Here is a 24,631-nt window from a genome sequence, read left to right as displayed (position 1 = left end):
TGTGGGAAAATCCGAGGCCTCCGTCTCCTGCTGCTTTTTTAACGCTAAACGACAGAAACACCGCAGAATATCCCGGCCAGGCGCTGACGCACGATCCGGGACAGATTCCAAACTCTCCAAAGACTCCGAAGTCTTCGGTGTCGTAACCCGGGGCGACGGGTGAGCATCGGGCCGCCAAAACACATTCATCAGACCAGGAGGAGACAAAAATCCAGCAGCATTCAATTGGTTTGGGATGCATTGTCTGGAGCTTTTTTACATAAAACTATATATACATATACACACACTGGCCATTTATCATAAGGGCCAACAGCTTGTGAGATGCCCTTCTGCACACCACTGTTGCAAAGAGTTGTTCTTTCCCGTTAGCTTGAACCAGTCTGCCCGTCCTCCTCTGACCTCTGACCTCTGACCTCTGACCTCTCTCGTTAACAAGCCGTTTTCTCTGTAAACTCTACAGACCGGAGTGTGAAAGTCCCAGGAGGGCAGCAGCTGAGTCAGACCGCTCAAAGTGTCTTAGATCACGCATCAAAAAACAAAACCACTATTTAGATTCAGATTCAGAAACTTTTATCGTCTGTCACAGAGCGTGACAGAAAATTGTCTTTGACGTGGCTCATAAAAGAGGAAAGAAAAAAAAAAGACATACCGCATAAAAACAAATAAACAGACATAAGGGTTAAAAACATACATCAGATTGGAGGTAAAAAGTAAGTAAAAGTGCATGTGTCAATGTGCAAATGATGACTGTGTTTAAGTAATTTCTCCTAGACCGAGATATAGAATAGCATATATCCTTTCAGATTTAACGGCATATTTTAGAAGTATTTTTTATCGTTTTTTAACCAATTCATGTCCTAAGGCAATGTTTTTTTTTTTACCTCATACTAATTTGAGGGCCAAAGATTTTGAATAAAGCCGAGGACAGATGAAGGTACACCCAAAATCCTCACTGCGCACGTCGAATCGTCCGAGTCTGGAACAGGAACAGCTCGCGTCCACGGATCTCAGTCCGCTAAGATCCGGATTAACGCGGTCCGCATCTGGCCCACGGACAGTAGAGACTACAACACACACACACACACACACACACACACACACACACACACACACACACACACACACACACAGCGCTCTACAGATGCAGCTGCAGGGAGGGATGGCGAGAGTCCAGGACCAGCGGGGCACGAGGTAGTTCTGCGGAAACGGATTAAAATGCATGAAATAAGATCTAAGCATTATGGAGAAAGGATGTAATCCCTTCAGGCTCGTAGCGTCTCCTCGCAGCTCGTTTCCTTTCTCATGCGATCGCTCTCAGGTCACTTGAGTATTTTCAGCGCTGCGGCTCCGATCCTTGCAATCTCTTCTGCTGTTTGAAATGTTGGCGACGGAGAAATCGACGCTCACTTCTGCTGTTGCACTCTTCACGCGTCACTCTGGATGAGAGCACCAGCTAAAAGCCTGACATATGAGTGTAAATGTACGTGTGCGGTCATTAGGAGGAGTACATGATGTAGTGTCGGTGATTTCTGCTGCAGCGGTTGAGAGAAAATCAACTCTCGGTGCGGCTGTCAACCTGCAGGAGTTCATAACTGATGGTGTTTACAGATGAGACGGCTGCAGACGCTCCGAGGATTAAAACAAGCCCCCCCCCCCCCCTCCCCGAGAGACAAATATGAAAATAATATCGCTTCGATTCGTGGGAGCGGGGCGGAGAAACGGCTGAATAACCGCCGTTTTTTTTTTTTTTTTTTTTCTTTTCGCCCCCGCGGATCGATTGTCATGAAGTGCTGCGGAGCGGGCGAGAGGCGAGAGGCGACACTCTGGAGTTATTGATTGGAAGCCGGCGCGAGGGGAACACAACTTGATTTCACAAGTGACTTGCCGGAATGCGCGTCGGGCCGCTAAACCTCTCATCTCGTCTCAGATATCGATGGGACTCGCGCTCTGAAACGCCGGGGATCTCATCTTCGGCTCGCGGCTCGAATTCTGAGTCAAAGTAAAAGCGGCGGGGATTCGGGGGAAGACTCGAACAGGACTGGATGGCACAACGTGGGCTGTTTGGTGGAAGGTTTTCCCCAAAACCGCCTTACAGCACCAAGAGTTTAAACCACCTGACTGAATGTTCTGTGTTTCATTCCCTTAAAGCCATTCTGATCTAAAGGCTTCTGCTTAAATGCTTGAAATGAGTTTCTTAGACAAATATAAATAGTGAAGTTGATCCTATGTATGAATGTCTTTCCAAAGCCTTTGTCTTTCCATCAAGGCAAAGCATCTAAAATATAAGATAGTTTTGATTTGTTTAACACTTTTTTGGTCGCTGCATAATTCCATTTATGTTATTTCATAGTTTTGATGTCTTTACTGTTATTCTAAACTATAGTAAAAACCCTCAACCCTGGCAGTGTTAGTGCCTTGCTCTACCCAGCGACAGGCTACACAGGGGTTTTATTATTATTATTATTATTGGCTGTTATTGACTCATCAACAGTGAGTTCACACATGTACCTTCAGCATTTTTACCTTATCTGACCTTTGATTTTCATATGTGAAAATGACTAAGAAAGTCCATATGCTGGGTAAGAAAATGGACATAACATAACTCTTCTCTGTATAATAAATAAGGCTTAATTCAGGAACCAAAAGTGCGGATTTCCCTTTTTTTTCCCGTTCATATCTGAGCCACAGAAGTCAAGTCCAAGCGCCACAGATTTTCAGCCGCTGTTCTGCAAAGACTTTCAGCAAAATCTGAACACAATCAAGCAGAAATATCACATAGAGCGTACTGTAACGTAGGGCAGGTATTGATCGCACCGTTCCACTCAAAGCGAGTGTGATCGCCTCTGTTCTCTGCTGACAGCTGTGTGATCCTACCAGGCCTGATGTCTGTTTCCATTGGCTCTGTTAGGGAAGACAGGAAAACCTCGAGGTGCGGCGGTCGAGCCAATTTCATAGATTGTTGATAGGAGAAGGAAACCAATTTATACAACAGGTAGTTTCGGGGCCACGCAGTCGCCTTGCTTTATTGGCTGCTGTGCGGCTTCTTGTAGCCAATTAGCAAACTTTACTGTTTTCTTCTGTCTTTTATTCTTATTTACTTTTGAGTAAAACCTTTCAAACGGTAAAAAACGTGTTGTTAACTGATGCATAAAAGCAGTATTCCCCTTGAGGACGTTCTCCACTGGGATTATGGGGACACATCATCTTCATAACCCGTAATTAATTACTGTAGAAAACGGCCTGTAGGAGATGATTACTGTATTAAATCATCCAAACATCCGAATAGATGCACAAACACAGAGAGAGAGAGAGAATGTAAAAGACCAGAAGTCGCTGTTGTACGTTGTGACTGATCCAACGTTTTAATCCGCCGGTGAGATGAGGTTTATCTCGGGTCAGATGAATGAAAAGCAGGAAGCGAGTTCAGAGTTTAGGGAAAGGAAGGAGCGAGTGAGAAGAGGAGAGGAGAGGAGGAGGAGGAGGAGAAGTGAAGGTTCGTCTTCTTGTCTGGTTTTTGTGTCTTTTCTAATTTCATAGATTGTTGATAGGAGAGAGAAACCAATTTATACAACAGGTCGTTTCAGTCTCATTGGTTACAGCAGTACTGATAGTTGTCATAGTTACCACAGAGCTAATTAGCAAACTTTATTGTTTTCTTCTGTCTTTTATTCTTATTTTGAATAAAACTTTTCAAACAGTAAAAATTTAACTGATGCGCAAAAAGCAGTATTCCCCTTGAGGACGTTCTCCACTGGGATTATGGGGACTTCAGTGCTGCTGGGACAGCGGTTCTCAACGTGGGGTCCGGGGACCACCAGGGGTCCTTGAGGGGGTTCCAGGGGGTCCGCAGCAAACTGATGAATTGCTAAACTTCATCATTATTTAATTTACAAGAAGTTAACACAATCAGACAATGTAGAAGAATGACTGTTCTGATCATAGTTTCTCTGTTTTCTCTCTACCTGCAATACAGACAGTCATGGGATTCTGGACAAAATTATATCTGACAATAAAAATATTCTCTTGATTTGAGTCTGAGAGACAAAATCTCATCAAATGGGGGTCTGTGGCTCTAATGTGGACTAAATCAGAGGTCCTTGATATGAAAAAGGTTGAGAATCAGTGCTCTAGGAGATTATTGCTGCAGTAAATCATAGATAGAATGTAAAAGACCACAAATTGTTGTTGTGGTTTATCTCAGGTCAGATGAATGAAAAACCTTCACTTCCCTGAGAGTGAGCAGCAAGCCAGTTTAGTTAGGGAAGGAGGGAGTGAGTGAGGAGAGGAGGAGAAAAGAGAGGAAGCGAGGAGGAGGAGGAGGAGGAGGAGGAGTGAAGGTTAGTCTTCTGTCTGATCCTGTGGAGTTTAGCGTAAATTGAGGGGAGTCGACTTTGCGTTGACTTTGCGTCGGGTCACAACTCCGGGACGGCTGTCTGGGACGGTTTGTCAGGCCGAGAGAGAGGAGGAGGTAATGAGAGAGAGAGTGGGGATGGGAGGATGAAAGGTAGAGAGGGAAGGAGAGTGCTGATGGTGAAGGGGAAGAGAGGGAGGAGAGGAGGGGAGAAGGAGAGAGAGAGATGTGGAAACGGGGTGACAGCAAAGGAAGGAGGGGGAAGGAAAAGAGGAAGGACATCGAGGCAGAGGAGCGGGTTTGAAGAGAAAGAAGAAGAGCTGAGGAGACGAAACGGGACGAGAGAGAAAAGAGAGGAGAGTTCACTTTTGATTTCCCTGATCGAGACGCCGTACTTTCGCCCGGTTTGCCTGAATTATTGTTGTTTACCGCGGTCGCTGGCAGGAAACCTTGGCACACTGGAAGTGACAAATCAAAATGTCAGAGCAAAACACAAAAGTGAGGCTCCGTCCAGAAGACATTTCAGTCCGAGTGCAGAAACAAAATTGTTTCTGTTAAAGTTGCTACTGCTAGCTCCAAAGAGTTTTTCTCCAAATGAAGAGATCCACTCCTGGAAAAACACCTAAAACAAAACAAATGATGGTAACTTGTAAAGGAGACAAGGTAACTCAACTTTCCCCTTGATTGACAAAACGATAACACTTAAACTGAATCCTCTAGATTTTAGAGAGATTGAAAAATATAAAGTCAATACATTTTTTCCACAGGAGGTTTTGGCCTCAGCGGCTAATTTCACTTCTTCCTTACGGCGATTTTCAAAATAATTGACAGGATATAATGGATATAAAACGTTTCGGGTTGTTTGCCTCGTGATCGACAGGTCGCCCATGCATCACCGATTATGGGCGGATTATCTGCGGCTCTGCAGACGACCCAAACCCCGCCCCCTCCACCTTGGCTCCGCCCTTCGCCTCTCTTTGGCTGCTCCGGCTCCAAAAAAAACGTCAACATGGCGGCGACCGTAAACCCAACCTCCAGGCTTCAGAACGACCCTTCAGAAGCCAATGGGTGACATCACTCTCACTACGTCCATCTGTCTTTACAGTCTGTGGTTTGTCCAACAGTCTCTCCCCGTGTCCCACCCCGCCCCGCCCCGCCCTGCCCCGTCCCGCCCCGCCCCAACATCCCCCAAACTTCTAAGTATAGAAGCAAGACACGATGGAAATGCAAGTTCCCTTGACTTTACAAACTCACGGCCTCCTACACGCACCTCCACACCTCCACACAAGCCACACAGGCAGCAACAATAACAATATCCACAGCGCCGGCAGCCTTCAAAGGTACAATTGGCATTTTAATACAAACAGTCGCCGCGCATAGAGGAGAGAGAGAGGAAGATTAAAACGGACAGGATGAGCCAGGAGAGATGAAAAGGGAGAGCGGAAGGAAATGAGATAGAGAGGTAAAGACCAGAGAGATGTGATGCAAGAGGCGGAAAGGAGGAGGAGGGAGAGAGGGAGGATGAGAGACGGGGAAAACAGAGAGGCAGAGAGAGAGAGAGATGACAAGACTTGAAAGTAGAGCGGCAGAAACAAGCAGAGAGACGGAAAAGCAGACGGAGGAAAGTGGGTTCGTTCTGTTGGAAAGCCTCCGTCCGCCCGAGGAGGTAGAAGTTCCTTACTAAAAGTGCAAATACTCATCTAGAAATATACTTGAAGTACCATTTCAAATCCTTTAAAGTATAAATGTACATGGTCTTAAATTGACTTACTTAAAGACCGCATCAGGGAGTCAGGGAGAGAAAGGCAGTTTGATTTGATGGGAGGGGCGGAGGGGCGGGGCTGTTCAAAAACTGTGATGTTTTTATTGGTTGGAGTTTTTATTCCTGCCTCCTGGTGCAGTGTGATGTCATCATGAAAGATACACTGTTTTCCAGGAAGTAAAAGGAATGAGATTTCATTTCATTGGGACTTTAAAGTATAAAAGTAAAAATTCATCCTCTAAAAAATGGTTTTCTGTTGAGCGTTCCTCTGAATCCCAGATGAGAAATTTTTAAAAAAAAAAATCAGTTGATGATTTCCAGAGTTTGTGGGCCGATATTTGATATTATCGAATATCGCAATACTTTTGTGAATATTTTCAGAAATTTTCTAAAATAAAAAACAGCCTAGAAATCTGATGTAATTTGGAAGAAATACCGCAAAAAAATTACCCCACATGCGATAATATCATATATTTTGATATTTTGCCGGGACGATATCGCTGTATTAAATTTTGGATATCATCCAAGCCTAAAGAAAACTAGATATTTACATTCACATTTTCGTCACTTATCTCCTCCAGAGTGATTTACACTGAGTGCAACAGTGGAATAAGCTTCATTTCCTAGAGCAGCAACACTGAAAGCAGCCATTAGTGAAGAGGTCAAAGGTCACATTCCCCTGACCGCCATCATGTCAGAGAGAAGAGGAGGGAGAGAGGGAGGTGGAGAGGAGGGAGGTGGAGAGGAGCGAGCAGAGCAGGACCATCTGGGAGAAGAAGATTGATTTTAATTTATTTCAAAATGTCAAATGTCAGGTATCTCATTCTCATTACATAAACATGAATTATCCATTAAAAATAACAGCTTTAATAAAGTAAGGTTAGTACCATGGGTTTATAAGGGATTTATTCATGGGTTGATTCACAGAGACTCTAGAAATTAAGGGATTTTTCATGTCTTTTGTGCAGATTTACAGGTTATTAATGAGTTATTAATGGAAAGTTCCTGTCTCCCTCAATTTTACATTAAAGTAGAAAGTAAGCAGTCAGACATTAAGGGGAGTTTAAGGAGGTTTTGGTGGGATCTCCTCTATTAATAACTCCCTTAACTAATTTTAAGGGGATTTTGCATGAATTAAGGGGTGAATTAATGTAAATGTAAGGTTATTATGTAAAGAATTACTGGTTTGTAGGGTTAGGGTTAGTAAAAACATGGATAGGATTTTTCCCTTGCATTTTTTTCAAACAAAGAATTCCTCAGATCACGATCCCTTGTACAATAAAAAACAAAATGAAATTCATCCTCAATCTCTACGAACCAGTAATCCCTTAAAATAACCTTACGTTTTCATTAGTTTACATTAATTCACCCCTTAATTCATGCAAAATCCCCTTAAAATTAATTAAGGGAGTTATTAATGGAGGAGACCCCATCAAAACCTCCTTAAACTCCCCTTAATGTTTGACTGCTTACTTTCTAATTTAATGTAAAATTCAGGGAGACAGGAACTTTCCCTTAATAACTCATTAATAACCTGTAAACCTGCACAAAAGACATGAAAAATCCCTTAATTTCTAGTGTCTCTATAAATCAATCCATGATACTAACCTTCCTTTTTTTTAAAGCTGTGTTATTTTTAAAGGATAATTAATGTTCATGTAATGAGAAATTAAGGAGTCACACAGAGTCGAGAAGTTTTCGTCCGACAGCAGAAGACGGAGTTGGCCGTGATGTCATCCATCTGAAACCGCCGCAGCTCTCTCTCCTCCGTCAGTCTGTTATCTGTAACTATCTGTTATACTAACTGTTATAACTATCACCGAACATCATTGGCTTTAATAAACATCACGATGTGTTAGAAGAGTTTGATACGTGCCAGACTGATGGAAGCGAAGTGAGCGTTCGTCCCGCATGCGAAGTGGAAAAAGTTCGGCCCGGCTCTGATGAAGTTGGCTGATTATCTTCTATTAGTGTCAGTGAAGAGCGCATCCCAGAATAACACAGCGGCAGCCATCTTAGAAGTCCCTCGCCCTGCATCTAATCTGCTTCTATTAAGATCACAACCCGGTACAACGCGTGTTAAAAGTCCCCGTCCTCTGCAGGGGCGTCGTGAACGGTAAACCCACCTAATCTCCAATTTAACCACCTTTTTATTTTGCAGAAATAAGGTTTACACACCTTTTTTAGGGCTGACATTAATTATTTAGGACATAAATTCACAGCGTAAGGGTTGTAAATGAACAGATGCTCAGGGCAGAAACACCCTGGATGAGACGCTTGTGAGATTAAAAATGCGAAGGCAAGAGATGGTAGAAGTGTTTTTTTTCTGCATCTCAGCCTGTTAAATTTTTCTTCATTCAGTCGTCATACAGCGATGTGTGAATGTGACTCCCGTCCCACAGAGAGAGAAGGTCATTTGTTGGATGAAATGTGATGTGACCGAGCCTTAAAGGATCAGTTCATCGATTTTGGACCTCTATATAGTTTGTTTCTTCCATATGTGACCTGCTCTATCATTTCCAGTCACATTGACCCCTCAAAGCATTTTGAGTTTAATACACTGTTGGAAAGAGGAGAATTTAAGCTTTCTGGTGATATCAAAATTATCTTTGTACTCCAAAGATTGAGTGAGAAGCACCCCTTGATGTCTTGACTGTTTCCAAACTATGTTTTTGAGAAAAAGGGCCTCAAAGTTTGAAGTCAATTCTGAGACATTTATTCAAATAAAGAAATCACAACTACGTTTTCCCGCGGATGAAACAATAATTTTGATTAGACAATAAAGTGAACGATGGTCAACCTGTTACTATGCAGATGTTCATTCATCATTTTAAGGGACACATAGTAAGGGAGAGAGGGACGGGGAGAAGTGTTGCCAGGTTCTTAGCGACAAAACCCTCCCAGTGCCAATTAAACCCATAAACAGCCCAATGATCAGTGAAACTAGTCCAAAATAACAAACCAATAACAAAACTCCACAATACAACCCTGACAAACTTAATAAACAGTGTTTTAAGTCCTACAGCATTTAAAACATTTCCAAGTACACTAAAAACCGTGAACCTGGCAACATGAGGAATGCGAGCTTTGTTGACAAACTAAGCTAGCAGTTCTGCTCGTCACCCTACCTTTATGAGCTTCAAAACTATATTTAGCGTTTGAATTTCACAATAATCTTTACACAGAATGAAAGCCAAGGCTTTATTTTATGAAAATCTGATGAAACCCCAAAACAGCCAAAAATCGATCTTTTCTCATAAAATCACGTTTATCCACAAATGCGCCGTTGCGACTTCCGACTGAAAATGAGCGGGTCACATATCTGTAGTCCTGGGACCCACAGACAATATTGTCTCCAGAGTCAGAGTCTCCAGAGTCCAAACTGTTTGTCTGTGAAAACGATACGGAGAGCGACCGGCGTATTTCTATCCGACGCACCGTTTCCACTCAGCGGATCGTCTTCTACCGAACTCTACTGTTCACAATCTGACCGTCCGGAACCAGATCACTCCGCCAGGAACCGCCTTTCACCCCACAGCGCTCTGTGCTGCGGCAGAGAAAAATAGTTCTGTGATTAGTGAAAGTGTGAGTAATGGAGGAGGAACCACAGATAATTTGGCTAGTTCAGCATAAAATGACAACTATGGAATTTTAAGTGTTAGTTGCTATGGTGACAACACAAGTCTGGACATTAAAGTCGAGATGAAACGGCATTTCGAGAGTATCTAACTTCTGTATCGTGACGTATTTCCGAGTGAAACAGGAAAGACAGGCGGGACATAACGTTGGGAGGAATTTGATTTGAACGTTGAAAAGTGGGCGTGTCATAACACCCGAAGACACACCGAATACCGTGCTGTTGCTAGCTAGCTAACTAATGAATCTTAGCTCTGTGTGCTAAAAGTTGAAGATTGATTGATGGGTGGATGTCATGATATTATTGGTTGAAATTGGTTACGGGCATGCTTACGTAAGCACACGGCATATTTTGTTTTACAGGAAGAAAACATGATTGAATTTTGATATAAGAATACAAAGAAATTGATTTTTTGTATTTTTTTTGGCATATATTGTTAAATAGGTGCACAATATGACCGGGGATGTGATCTAAAAGGGTTAAAAAGGCATTTTTCATTTCATCTCGACTTTAAGGCTGTAAAGTCTGTCTCACTGTGAGAACTGAGCAGATGAGTCTGTTAGCAAACTGTCAAAACTCAACTGGAAGCTAACGTTAGCGACGAGGCTAACGTAGCTTCATCACAGACTGTACTTCTCTCTCTAGCTCTTCTAGTCAACATTAGCATGTTAGCAATCCATGGCAGCAAGGAGACAGAGAAGCTGCTTTGGTTCTTGCTGTAAAACCTCTCAGCTCAGTGACTTGCTGCGAGTCGCTTTATACAGAAGCTAGTCCAACGGGTCACAGCAAGATGGCCGCCGAGTCGCGTTTCCTCTCGACTCTCCTGTGGAGACACAAACAGCTTTTCTGGAGATATTCTGACAAAACTGACAGCTGACTGGAGACAATACTGTGTGTGGGTCCAACAGCTACAGGAGGAATTAAAGTATATATAGGAACAAAATCAACAAACTTTTCCTTTAAACATGACATCGGGGTCAACGGCACGGCTGACAGAAGCATAAATCCAGAAAGTTTACCAGAGTGATTTCTATTTTTCAGTGTTTTGCTCGAGTGAAATGTCTTTCCTCAGCTGAAGCGAGTTTCGGTTCTCAAACTTCAGCTGATTAGTGGAAAAATTCCCCCGGGGAGTGAAGGAGGGATGGAAAAAAAGAGAGAGAGAGAGAGATAACGAGAGCTAGAGAGAGAGAGAGAGAGAGAGAGAGAGATGGAAAGATGGATAGTGATGTGGAGAGAGAGAGAGATATGAGATGGGAGGAAGGATGGAAAGAGTGAGAGATGCAGAGAGAGAGAGAGTCGTGTACGTAATAGTTTCCCAGAGAGAGAGAGAGAGGTGAAGAAAGTAAAGAATGAAAGGAGAGAGAGAGATAGAGACAGAGGAAGGGAGAGAGAGAGGGAGGGCAAGAGAGAGAGAGACAAAAAGGGAGAGAGGGAGAAAAGGGAAAGGGAGGGGAAGAGATAGAGAGAGAAAGAGAGCGGTAGAGAGAGAGAGAAGGAAAGAGATGAAGAGACAAAACAGGAGAGAGAGAGAGAGAGAAGGGAAGAGAGAGACAGTTTCCAGAGGAGATGAGCACCAGATGGACTTGGTTGTCGTGGCAGCTAGTCAGCCGTTTCCCTGGAGACGAGGCCTGTTCGACTGTGTGTGTGTGTGTGTGCATGCGTGTGGTATTGGTATTGTGTGTGTGTGTGTGTGTGTGTGTGAGAGAGAGAGTCTGCGCCAGTATGTGTCTGCACTGCTTAGGTTGATCCAGAGGTGAATGCGACAGCTGTTTTAGCAACCACACACACACACACACACACACACTCACACACACACACACACACACACTCTCACACACACACACACACACACACACACAGTTCAGGTGTTCGGCCGGTTTGCAGCAGAAAGGAAAACCTCCTCTGACAAAATGATTTATCTTCATCTGAATGAAGACGGAGGAACTTCACTGACTGGATCCTCTGGATTTTAGAGATACTGAATGATCATGAAACTAAAGCTAATGACTTTTTTCTCCAAAACGGACATATAATATTATGGAAATGAACTCTTAATGTTTTTTTTGACAACATTCAAACTGTACAAGATTAGCACCCAACCAAGAGAGACGGGGGGCGATAAAAATCAAAACTAGTTTAATTTCCGAGAGCAATAAATGTACAGGAATTAGTCTTAGAGAGAGACTTATTGATATCTAATATGTAGATAGATAGATAGATAGATAGATAGATAGATAGATAGATAGATAGATAGATAGATAAATAGATAATATAAGATAGATAGATGTGGCGGTGTAATGAAAGTTCATGACAAATTCCACGATAGAAAAATCTGACGATGTTGAAATGCCGCTCAGAAAGGTATTTATCTTCCTCTGAACACAACAGAGCGCAAAGCTAGCAGGTTTCAGCTTGGGTGATGACATCACAGGGAAAAACGCAGCCGTTTCTATGGTTACATTTAAATTTAAAAAAAAAACTGAGCTGTTTCCTTTCAATTTTCAATTCAATTCAAATACGCTTTATTGGCATGACAGGAAGGAAACCTATGTTGCCAAAGCAATACAGTATATCAGTTACAGAATATATTATAATAATAATCAACAATAATACGTTGTGAAGAATAGTATGATCTAATGATAATAAGATTAATATTAAAAAAAAAAAATAATGACATATAACTACAATGAGAATGACACTAGCTGTTGAGATTCCCCTGGTTGTGCAGATGTATACATTTTTTTTTATTATTATTTTAAGATTTATTTGGACATGAAATTGGCTTAAATTTTATTTGAACTGGCATTTTAAAGGTCTTAAAAAGTTGTAAACCTGCTGTCACCTGTTTATGGTTTCCTTAAAAAAAAAAAAGGGATTTTTTCAGTCATAACTGTCTTTATTCAGATTTTGCTCAAAATATTGCGATAATATTGAACCGTGAATTGAAACAAACCATTAGCTAAATGAATCGTTATATCCCTAAAATGTAGTAGTTGTATATAATGACACAGTACAGTGACAACAGGACATCACATACAGTGCAAATGGAGAATTGACTATACATGTCACTCTACACATTTACATACAGAATCCAGTTACTATGTGCATTCAGCCAGCATGGCATATGACACACACACACACACACACACACACACACTCCCATACACTCACACAGCATCTCAGACACACACTGGTTCAAACTGTCAGACTTTGTTTCTGTGTCTTCTCGTCTCTCACATGATAAAAGCCATTATTCATTCTGTTTCTTTCTCTCACCCCGGAGCTTCATAACTTAATAACTTCACCAAATTTCATCTCCGTGGGCGTTAAGCGCCCGGCGCCGCTCTCACCGCGTCTCATCGGCCCTTCGGGGTCGTGTTTACGACCGTTACCGGCGGAGGAAAACCGCCGCTGTCGGGTTAAAACCAGCTAACTGCCGTTTCAGGCGTCTCAAGAGCCAAACTCACTGTGAGCAGCAGGAAATGAGACTCTTCACTGCTGTAACTGAAACTTCATCATAGTGTGAAAGTCACTTTGCACAAATCAACTTTGTTCTTTATGAAGCAGTGACCTATTAATAACAAAGAGAGAGAAAAGTTATGTTATTGTGAAAATGAACTTTGAATCTTCACATTTTAGCTGTGATTTTAATCTCCCACATGGACTGCTGCAACACAGTGAAGTAGGCTATATAGCGATATATATGTATATATATAAAACTTTTTTATGATGGTAAGACTACACATACTATCATTGTAAAGCACATTGTTGCAGTGCTTCTGTGTATGTACAGGCTATGCTGTGTTTGGTATTGCTCAGTTGCTAATGTTAAGTGTTAGGTGGCGTAACGTTCCATCTGGCGGCCATCTTGGAGGTCCTCAGCTCTGTGAACAGCTGACTGTGTTTCTGTCGTCTCAACAGAATTGAACAGACGGTTAATTTCTGTCTGTTTCTGACTGAACTGATCATTTCATCACTGATCCATCTGATTGATTTAGTGTTTAGATAATGTCAGCTTGTTAGCTAGCTAACCATAGTATCTGGTCAGCTAACATCACTGTCTTGTTGTTAACACATCCGATTAGCACACTAGCTAACGTAGCTAGCAGCAGCTAGCGTTAGCGTGTTCACATTAACATCAGTGTGTTTGCCGGCTAGTTAGCTAGCTAACAGTTTGTTCAGGTTAACTGAGCTGACTCTTCTCAAGCTACAACTCAGAGTGTTTTGGAGTAGAGACTAGGGCTAAAGACAAGACAGTTTACTGTGTCACAGTAACCAAATCCACCTTATCACACTATTCACTTTTACTGAGAACGTTACTGAATGGATCTACAGCCACACCACAACAAGCTGACTCAGCTGCTCTCTGTTTCCAGCTGCTTCTACAGATTTACACTTTATTAACTAACAGAATATTCTACATGTTCCTCCATCATGGCGACAGATGAGGTCAGGATATTTGTAACTCAACTGGAAAGTCTCTGCTCTGACTTGAACTGAAAGTTTCGGTGCTAATTTATGCATTGACTGAGTTCCTTAACCTTTGGGCCATAAAAACACTTCTCCTCATTCCTGAAAACCTTCTATTTAACTTTAACTCGGTTCTTGTCTGAAAACAGCGATACGTGGCTGCATTTTATAACCAAGCGAGTCTATTTCCGTCCCTCCGCCTCCCCAACGCCCAGCCGCTCTCCGCTAGATGAACGAGGCGTTTAGGAGCCCGGGAGGGGTTGGGATTTATAGCGCTCATCGTCACACCAACCTCTCTCTCTCTCTCTCTCTCTCTCTCTCTCTCTCTCTCTCTCTCTCTCTCTCTCTCTCTCTCTCTTTCCTCACTTACATCACCGCCCACGATGCTGAAAATATGTACGGCCGAGAAAAGGGAGGAAAGAGGGAGAGAGAGGTAAAACCAGAGAGAGGGAGAGGTATAAGGAAGATAAATATTGAGTGAGTGAGGGGGCGAGGGAGCTAGCAAATAAGTGAGTTAGGGAGAGAGAGAGAGAGAGAGAGAGAGAGAGGTAAATATAGAGTAAGAGAGAGACAACAACAGTAAATCCATAATATACCCAAGCATGTTTAGAGTTCATTAAATGTAAATTAAATGTTATTATTATTTTTCTTGTAATCTTTTATGGTTTATGTTTATGTATATATGAATAGATTAAGATATAAAAAAAAATTCACCTTTGCTGTTGTTGTGTAACAGCTTTGCGGATGTAATAAAAACATTAGCATGCCGGTAAAGTTATTTGAATTGAATTGAAGCGAGAGAAGAGAGTTATGAAAGAGAGATGTGGGAGACAGTGAGGGAAAAATGAGAGAGAGAGAGACAGAAATAAATAGACGAGAGAGAGAGAGGTGAGTTAGGAGAGAGAGAGAGAGGTAAATATAACATAGAGCGAGAGAGTGAATAAGTGAGACAGAGAGAGAGATGTTGAGAGAGAGAGAGAGGTGAGAGAAAAGAGGGAGGTAAAAGCCGAGTGTGAATGGAGAGAGAGAGAGAGAGAGAGACATAAATATTGAATGACAGCAAGAATAAGAAAAGTGAGTCAGCAAATATGAGCAAGTGAGGACAGAAAAGAGTGACAGAGAGTATTTTTTTGGTGAATTTCGACATGTAAAATTAAGATAAGATAAGCAGCAGTTGGTGGAACAATGTCAATTACAGCAAGGTAATAATAATAATGAATGAGGATTTGGATAAGTAGTCCAGAGGAACGTAATATCCATATTACATAATAATTAGAAGTAGGGCTGCACGATATGGCAAAAATATGCTCTGTGCGATAAACATGTTGGATATTGCGATGGCGATATGAAATGCGATAAATACAAAGATTAAGTCATAATATTTCAATGTGTCTCTGTGCTGAACGTTTGGACTCCAACAAGGAATATTGTTTTCTGTGTAATGAAATACATTTCCAGCATTAGTGCAAACTGCAAACTTTATTTGTGAAAATAATAAGCCTAAAGATGCTTCATCATCCCACCCACCATCTTGTTCTTGTCTTAGATAAAATCAAAAAAGCTGTAGGAAGGATTTTAGCCCTTCCCATAATGCTTTGCTTTTGCCAGTTGTTCCGGTCAATACACTGAAGAGAGTGTAATACTGTTGCTGTGACAGTAATATAACAGTAATATGCTGTAATAAGTAATATTAACACTAATTTAGTCACTTTATTAAGGTACAGCAACAGTATTACACTCTCTTCCAGTTATTGCATTATGTGTTTATTGCAGAAATTCAAATCGCAAACAAAAAACTCACTCACTCAGGCAGAAAACGTTTTTGTCGATATATAAACGGCGTGATGAACCGTCTTCTGGAGTGATTAAGGACGCGGTCTTGGCATGACGAGCGCTTCGGTCTCGCTGCACAGCGGTTTAGAAGTGACTTTGTGAAACACGTGAACCTGCAGACAGACCAGATCACACCTGCTGCCGCTCTGCTGAGGCCGCCTGACCTTCAGCGGCTGCTCCTGAATATTCATGAGCTTGGAAATATGAAGCTTTTTTCCTGTATTTCTATATTTTTTACACACACAAACTGAGCTGCCATTACTACAGCACTACATTCCATTTACCGTCCAGCAACTCAAAGGGTGTGTGTGTGTGTGGGTGTTTGTGTGTGTGTGTGTGCGTCCGCCCACGCAGGATTGAAACGAGCCCCTTGTTCACCTCTTGTCACCGTCTGTCTTCTGATTGGACGACTGTCAGCTGACCTTTATCAGGCGTGACTTCACACGTCTTCCTTCCCTCTAATTGGACAACAAACAAGGAATCAGAGGGGAGGAGTGTGTGTGTGTGTGTGTGTGTGTGTGTGTGTGTGTGTGTGTGTGTCATTAGAGGGATTCACTAATTGTCTCTCTGTCTTTTCACTTCCAGTCCGGTCAATTTAAGGTGAAATTTATCTGAAGGTTGAATTTCCCTTTCAGGATTTCACAAGTAAAAAGCAAAAATTAGAGAGAAATAAGAGATAGTAAATTTGTATAGTAGAAATCAGTTTTTTTCCTCTCACATAAATCATCTCACGACCGCCCAAAACCACCTACGTTGCAGTTTGAGAAGCTCTGTGCCCTGGATCCCAACCACCAAGCTACCAATTAACCGCCTAGGCAACGGTAACCCACGGCAACCGGCAGGAGAGGAGGTGCTGCCTCTGGTGTGGTTCTTCAATTGATGATTGTTTTTGTTTCTCTCTCTCTCTCTCTCTCTCTCTCTCTCTCTCTCTCTCTCTCTCCCTCTGTCTCTCTCGCTCTCTCTCTCTCCATCTCTCTCTCTCTCTCTCTTCCCCTCTCTCACTCCCTCTCTCTCTCTCTCTCTCTCTCTCTGCAGAGCGGGTTATGAACAGGACATTGAGGGTGACCACTCCCTTTACCCAGACAGCTGTCATGGTAAGACAATTATATATAAGATAAGCATCATATTTTATAATGTACAAGAATAATAATAATAATAATATGAAGTGTATGTAGTGTGAAAATAAGTAAACTGTAAAACAAGAACCATGATATATCCTCTTTAATAAATGAGAAGAATATATCAATTCAGACAAAAAACAAATGAGTGAGTTTTCAGTTTCAGGTTTTCTGGTTGTATTCTTGTAATCCAGAGTCTTGCGCTGCAGAATCTGACTGGTTTTGTTTGTGTTTTGCTCAGCAGACGTTTTGGCCACGACACGAAACCAGGACTCTGCAGCCGACTCGGCCTACGGTAAGAAACTCAGCGTCTTCCCGGTTTTTCTGCTTTCGTTCAACAGTTCAGCAACACCCGACTTCCTGCCGCTAATGCTAACGCTAGCCGCTGCTAGCTACGTTAGCTAGTGTGCTAATCAGATGTGTTAACAACAAGACAGTGATGGTTAGCTGACCAGATACTATGGTTAGCTAGCTAACAAGCTGACATTATCTAAACACTAAATCAATCAGATGGATCAGTGATGAAATGATCAGTTCAGTCAGAAACAGACAGAAATTAACCGTCTGTTCAATTCTGTTGAGACGACAGAAACACAGTCAGCTGTTCACAGAGCTGAGGACCTCCAAGATGGCCGCCAGACGGTGTGTTATGTCATCCAGCTGAAAGTTTTCAAAGTGTTTAGGGAATTTTTTCAAGCAATCACAATTTACCTGCTCAGAAAATCCCTGGTTCATCTTAGAGAACTCATCAGTGGGAAGTGAATGTGAGTCCTGTTCAATTTGAGATTTGAAACCACAGGAAGACGATCACTTCAGCCCATTACCACAGTTTGAGATCAATAGAAAGCCTGATTCCCCCGGTCTGTGGGCGTTATCGGAATTACAAAAGACAGACTCAGTGATCAGTTCCCAGTCAAAAACAGACAGAAATGAACCATGTTCAATGTTCACCTGTTCAGTTCTGTTGAGACGTTTAGAAACACAATCAGCGGCTCAGAGCAACTGTTGCCCAAGAGTTCACGACCTCCAATATGGCCGCCAGAGGGTGCGTTACATCTGACCCTTTATTCCTAAATCACCGACTTTACAAGCAACTGATAAGAGCCTGGCAATCGATGGAACAAATACTCCTACGAACCTAGAACGATCATGTGTGAGAGAAATGTTCAGAAAATAAATAAAATCAGAGCTGAGCAGATGCAGTGAGTACAGTGTGAGTCAGCGGGGAAGAGGGTGACATGAGGTGCTTCCTCGCTCCCGCCTGACCCCCTCCGCTGAAAAACCCCTTTCAACGGCGAACCCAACCGAAAGAAATTCTATTTTTCGCGCTCGATTGACTCATATTTATGTAGCTTGTCGCTCGGTTTGACATTATTACCCCGCGCTAGATTGCAATCTAGCAGATCAAAGCTCGGCCTCGCTAACCGCCCTGCTCAGTATTCATGAGTGTGTCCGCCGCTAGCTGGGAGTCAATAGTCCCGTATGTAAACCGACCCGGGCATTGTCATTCACAGAGCGGACTCCCGCACCAGCACACACACACACACACACACACACACACACACACACACAAGCACACACAGGACCATGCAGCGAATCTCATTAAGTCTCTATAAGCCGCTTTACTGTGATTAAAGCCATTGAGGGGAAGAGAGAGACACCGGACCGGAGATGTGAGCGGAGTTTCAGATACGGAGGTGCGCTTGGTTCGCCGCCCAAGACACTCGAAGACAAGTCAAGTCAGCTGCGTCTTGTCAGCGGTTACAATGCAGAAGGAGAGGAGACGACAAGCAGAGGTGGAGAGTAACTAAGTACATTTATCTAAGTACATCTACTTTTCCTCCACTACATCTCAGAGGGAAATCTTGTTCTTTTTCCTCCACTACATTTATCTGCCGGCTGGAGTTACTAGTTACTCTGCAGAATAAGCTTTTACATGCAAAACATACGATAAGCTCATAAAATATGTTGCATTGTTAGAGTTTAAACTCCCCAACAGTATATGGAGCAGTTAGACCGACAACATTAAAATACTTCTGACAGGTTAATGCTTCAGTAATTTAACTTGACAGAATGACGACTTTTACTGCCAATACTTCTATACTTTTGCTGAAGTAAACTTTTGAAAGCAGAACACACACCATGAGGTAAACAACAAATCAAGTGGATTTAGAGGAATGAACGAGATAAACGAAGAGGTCCTTGTAGTTTTTCCAAGTATTGAAAATGTATTGAATTAGCGTCTTGATCCAGGACCGAATGAAATCTCTGATAGAGCAGGAAGGACGGCGGTCGTCTCCCCGACTCTTCAAACTTAATCACAGTCACATGGGTCCATTTGACATTGGCTCGTTTATTTGGCTCGATTCCTGCTGGGAACCTGCGGTCGCGTGTTAGCTCAGCGGCCTTGATCCTATCAGAGAACAGAGAGAGAGAGAGAGAGGGAGAGAGAGAGGGAGAGAGAGAGACAGAGAGACAGAGAGAGAGACAGAGAGACAGAGAGAGAGGGAGAGAGAGAGAGAAACTGTTTCTAAACTAAACAGAGCAAAAACTTTTTTCACATTTCAGAGCGAGCGTCCTGAAGCGGCGGCGGTTCTCATCCGGTCCTCGGGGCTTTACAGCGCTGCTGGTTTTGTATTCTGCCGAGTCGTTAATTGCATTCACCTGGCGTCCGAGTTTAAATCAGACTCTATTAGACGACTAGAATGAAAACGACCTGGTGAAATAGAAAACCAGCAGCACTCCGGGTTCAGAAGCAGCGGGAATGAGTCACTTACAAAGTGCTTTACAAATAATAAAACACAAAGACACAGTGATGTAAAAGTACCAAATTAAACAAAATTAAGTGCAATAGCGAGAAAAACAAAAAATGGTATTGAGTTATTAATTAGTTAATGCAAGTCAATAAAAAATTAAAATAAGAGGTAATACAAGAGACACACACATGCAACTAGAAAACAGATGCAACTAAAATCAGAGAGCATAAACATAAAAGTAAGTGTGTGCGTAACCTCATGAACATCCAGTCAATTCAGTTTGTCCCCTAAAGAGACAGAAATAAATAAGAAAATAAATAAAAACAAGTAATAAAAGGAGATGCAGTGTCAGTGTGACGTTCAGCTCGGATCAGATCACACCTGCACATATAAATAGTTTCAGAGTAGATGGAGAGGAGAGATCACGCTTCAGGCCAGAAACACTGAATTTAAAAAGTTTCCACACAAACTAAGCAAAGCGATATTCACATGTAGCCGTCGTAGAACTTTATATCGATCCCGTCTCGATCCCCGCAGATTCCTTAATCTCTGAGACTCCACAAGGATGTGAAAGTCAAAAGGAAGTATGTCGTCATTCGCATACTAAATATTTTAAAGCTCCATATTCTCCACTCTCCAGAGTTTTATTTTGTGTCTTGAGGTCCATTCAAAGCTGTGTGTGTGGTGTCATGAACCAAAAACACTCTCAATCCATTTCTCCACGTTCATTTTCCAGCATCTCTCTGAGCCTTACCAAGAACAGGCCGTTTCTGTCGCCGTGTCTTTAAGGCTCATTAATATTAACGACCCCTCCGTTCCGATCGGCTAACCGTTTCGAGAGCGAAACGTGAGACGCCGCGGCCCGGCGGCTACAGGTAGGGAAAACTCTCCGGTAATAAACGATGACGACCGCTCGACCGCTTTGAAAAAAACACTTTGTTAGTCTATTATTTCTTACAGAAATGATAATGAGCGAACCTTTGTGACGCCGCAAAGTTACGGAAGTCCAAACGGCTCGTTTAGAGGCTCGCTTTTCTAATATGGATTGTGTGGATTTAGTTTTGATACTTTCACCATGTTTAGATACACATCCAACTCCTTTATCATCACAGAGGAGAGGGAGTCCTGCTTTACATGATGTGGACCTTTAAAATGATTTCAGGCCTAAGTTCTGCCTCCTCCAGCTGACTGTGTGGTGATTAGCGGCAGGCGGCTGATTGGCTGATGACAGGCTCAGCGGGAGACTGTGACCCAGTCACACCAGCCGCATTCGATTTCCATACTTCACGATTTCATCTTTTCACTCAAACTGATTAGCCATGACACTTCAATGTTACGCTTTATCGACGCCCCTCTGAATTACCCATGGAGCTAATGGCACCGTTACACAATAAACCTGACAGCAGGCACTTCTGAGCCAATCACACTGAGCGACATTAGCCGTATTCGCCGGCGCATTCGTTCACGTACTTCACGCTTTCATTGTGCGGCGCCAAACTAATTGTGTAGCGATTAAGCTGGGAGTGAACGGTGCCATTAAACAGAGCCAGTGACAGCAGGCAGTTTCTCCATAATAGCGTCTGAAACATTAACTTCGTGGCGCCGGGGCCAGCCAGCCATGAAGGACTGGAAGACAATGAACAACTGATGTCTTAGTCTGCGGCGAGCGCGTCTCGCCGAGCGCGCCGCGCCGGAGCGGCTGTCGTTACGGTAATGACATCGTTTGGCGGGACTATTCCGGTAATGACGTTTTCTCTGCGAATCGGTTATTTAATGCGCTGCGCCGGCCCGTGGGTTCAGTTTTGGCTCTGAATTGACATAAATTGCCTTTGTGCTGCAGCGTGCTATTACAGGCCGTTTGATATGAGATGGGAGTTGTTGTAGAGAATGAGTCCTGCAAATATGATTTATGATCATGTAGGATCACAGAAATATCGTCTGACCTTTAAACTACTTATTATTGGTTCCTTGTAATGTTGCTGATCTAGGGATTTAAGTTTATTCTACTGTTGCACTGAGTGTAAGTTGCTGTGGAGGCGACTGTCTGCTAAATGACGAACACGCAAAATAAATCTCCTAAAAGTCAACTTCTCAGGAATTGAGAATTTATCCCTTTGTGTTTTCAGTAGTTCAGCTCGGTGCCAAGGTGAAGAAAACCTTTCCTACGCTTGAAGGATAATGCCACAGTATTTGTCGTTTACCTTTATTTACAGAAGTGGGGACTCGAGTCACATGACTTTGACTCGAGTCAGACTCAAGTCACATTTTAATCACTTGAGACTTGACTTGATGCATGAAGAGAAGACTTGAGACTTGACTTGGCTAGTACTTTGATGACTTGAAAGGTTTCTAAAGTCTTGACTTGTGATGGTTGCAATTTTAAAATGTAGCAAAGTACAACAGTTCAGTCAAAACATACTTAAACAAATAAATTACTGTTTTCAAAAAAGGCAAAATTACACAAAATTACACAAAAAAGACACTTAATTGCAGTAACACGTGTAAATGTAGTACTTCCACTCGTGTCTTCAGGTGTTCAGTGTTTTGCTCAAGGGCTCTTCAGACAGGACAGACACAGGTCACTGCAGGGATCGAACTGGTGACCTTTGACCTCCGGGCCGGTCTCCCTGACCAGTAAGCCGCCCAGTATAAACCCTCTAATCCACTGGTTTGGATGGTGTTCCTCCCCCGGTGCACCATCTGCTCCGCGGTCACATTCACATCACCGTAGCAACCTCGTTAGCTATCAATCCCAGCCATGCCGTGCTCAGAGTTCAAGATGGCTGCCACACACACACACACACACACACACACACACACACACACACACAAACACAGACACACGCCTCCCCACCTGCTCTGTAGCTCAAAGTAGCATGGGAAATTGTTTTGAAGCAGTAGAGCACTGCTGGTAGCACACACACACACACACACACACACACACACACACACACACACACACACACACACTTTCTTATACTATCATACACACACATTCTGTCTTTCTCTTACTTACACATACAGTACATACACACAAACGCACACACTCTCATGCTTGCTCATACACGCTCATACACACACGTGCACATTTAGACACACACACACACACACACACACACACACACACACACACTCACCCCCTCTCCTTAACAGCGTATTTCCTCCCAGCATGCCTGAGCCCTTGAGCTCCAGTCTTGATGACGGAGCAGAACTGTCGGCTCGGAGGCGGCGCAGTGTGTTTGTGTTCATGGAGGAAAAACATGAGCCGCATTCACAAGTGTGTCGGAGGCGAGGAGACGCGGCCGGCGGAAGGTCAGCGGCAGATCCTCCGCTCGCCGTCCGGGAGGAGAACACACACTCGTCCTACACAGGATGTTCTCTCACCAGCCAGACCCGTTTCAAAATGCTTCGTACCCACAAAAGAAATTACCTGGTTTCATCATTCATTATTTGTCGAATCCAAGAGTCCAAAACCCTCAGCTGAATGTTGAAGTCGATCCCGAAGCCCAGCAGCAGCAGTTCCTCTAAAGTCCGCTAGAGTCCGGCTCCAGAAAGACCATGAAGTCCATCAAGTCAACGGACCACAAACCGACTTCTGATCAAAATATAAAGTCAATACATTTTCTCCACAAGAGGTTTTGGTCTCAGCAGCTAATTTCACTTCTTCTAATGTGTGTCCTTATGGAGATTTTCAAAATAACTGCCATTAACAGATATAACAGATAAAACACAGGGTTGTTTTCCTAGTGATTGACAGGTCAATAGCAGGCGGAGCTGCCGATGACCCAAACTCCGCCCCCTCCACCTTGGCTCCGCCCCTCTGCCTCTCTTTGGCTGCTCCAGCTCCAAAAAAAAGTCAACATGGCGGCGACCATAAACACAACCTGCAGCTTCAAAACCTTCAAAAGACGAGTTACAGGCTGTGGTCAAATCTAGAATCCAGTCGATAAAAGTGTTATTTTATCAAGTATAGATCTAAGTTACCCACTAGCCTTTAAAAAAGTAGTATAATTTGTTTTCATTTTGAGCCATGAATCATTTTCCGAGAGTAGTCACTTTCTTTCATAAGGTGGCTGTCTAATTTTGGAACAAAACTGTTCTTGGGTGACATGCCTGGTGAAATAAGGTCAAGAAAAATAGAAAAGGAATAATGAGCACTGAGTCTGTCTTTTGTAATTCCAATAACGCTCACAGACCGGGGGAATCAGGCTTTCTATTGATCTCAAACTGTGGTAATGGGCTGAAGTGATCGTCTTCCTGTGGTTTCAAATCTCAAATTGAACAGGACTCACATTCACTTCCCACTGATGAGTTCTCTAAAATCAACCAGGGAGTTTTCTGAGCAGGTAAATTGTGATTGCTTGAAAAAATTCCCTAAACACTTTGAAAACTTTCAGCTGGATGACATAACACACCGTCTGGCGGCCATCTTGGAGGTCCTCAGCTCTGTGAACAGCTGACTGTGTTTCTGTCGTCTCAACAGAATTGAACAGACGGTTAATTTCTGTCTGTTTCTGACTGAACTGATCATTTCATCACTGATCCATCTGATTGATTTAGTGTTTAGATAATGTCAGCTTGTTAGCTAGCTAACCATAGTATCTGGTCAGCTAACATCACCGTCTTGTTGTTAACACATCTGATTAGCACACTAGCTAACGTATCTAGTAGCGGCTAGCGTTAGCATGTTCACATTAACATCAG

The 24,631-nt window shown here is 42.9% G+C and overlaps 2 protein-coding genes across 2 annotated transcripts in view; one reads left to right on the top strand and one right to left on the bottom strand.

Moving 5' to 3' along the window:
• The window catches only part of LOC144542874 (nuclear factor 7, ovary-like), a 443,231-nt gene that overhangs the window by 336,647 nt on the left and 81,953 nt on the right, over positions 1 to 24,631 (bottom strand). The gene's annotated exons all lie outside the window — the stretch shown is intronic.
• Positions 1 to 24,631, top strand: part of LOC139930346 (semaphorin-6D-like) — an 80,565-nt gene that overhangs the window by 29,227 nt on the left and 26,707 nt on the right. Inside the window, exons 15-16 of the mRNA XM_078290515.1 lie at positions 17,089 to 17,147; positions 17,413 to 17,466. Of these exons, the coding sequence (XP_078146641.1) occupies positions 17,089 to 17,147; positions 17,413 to 17,466 (113 nt within the window). The remainder of the gene's footprint in view (positions 1 to 17,088; positions 17,148 to 17,412; positions 17,467 to 24,631) is intronic.

This window comes from Centroberyx gerrardi, chromosome 19, assembly GCF_048128805.1.
Source record: "Centroberyx gerrardi isolate f3 chromosome 19, fCenGer3.hap1.cur.20231027, whole genome shotgun sequence".
Lineage (NCBI taxonomy): Eukaryota > Metazoa > Chordata > Actinopteri > Beryciformes > Berycidae > Centroberyx > Centroberyx gerrardi.
The sequence above is the reverse complement of the archived record's forward strand: the minus strand, read 5'-3'. Positions and strand labels throughout refer to the sequence as shown.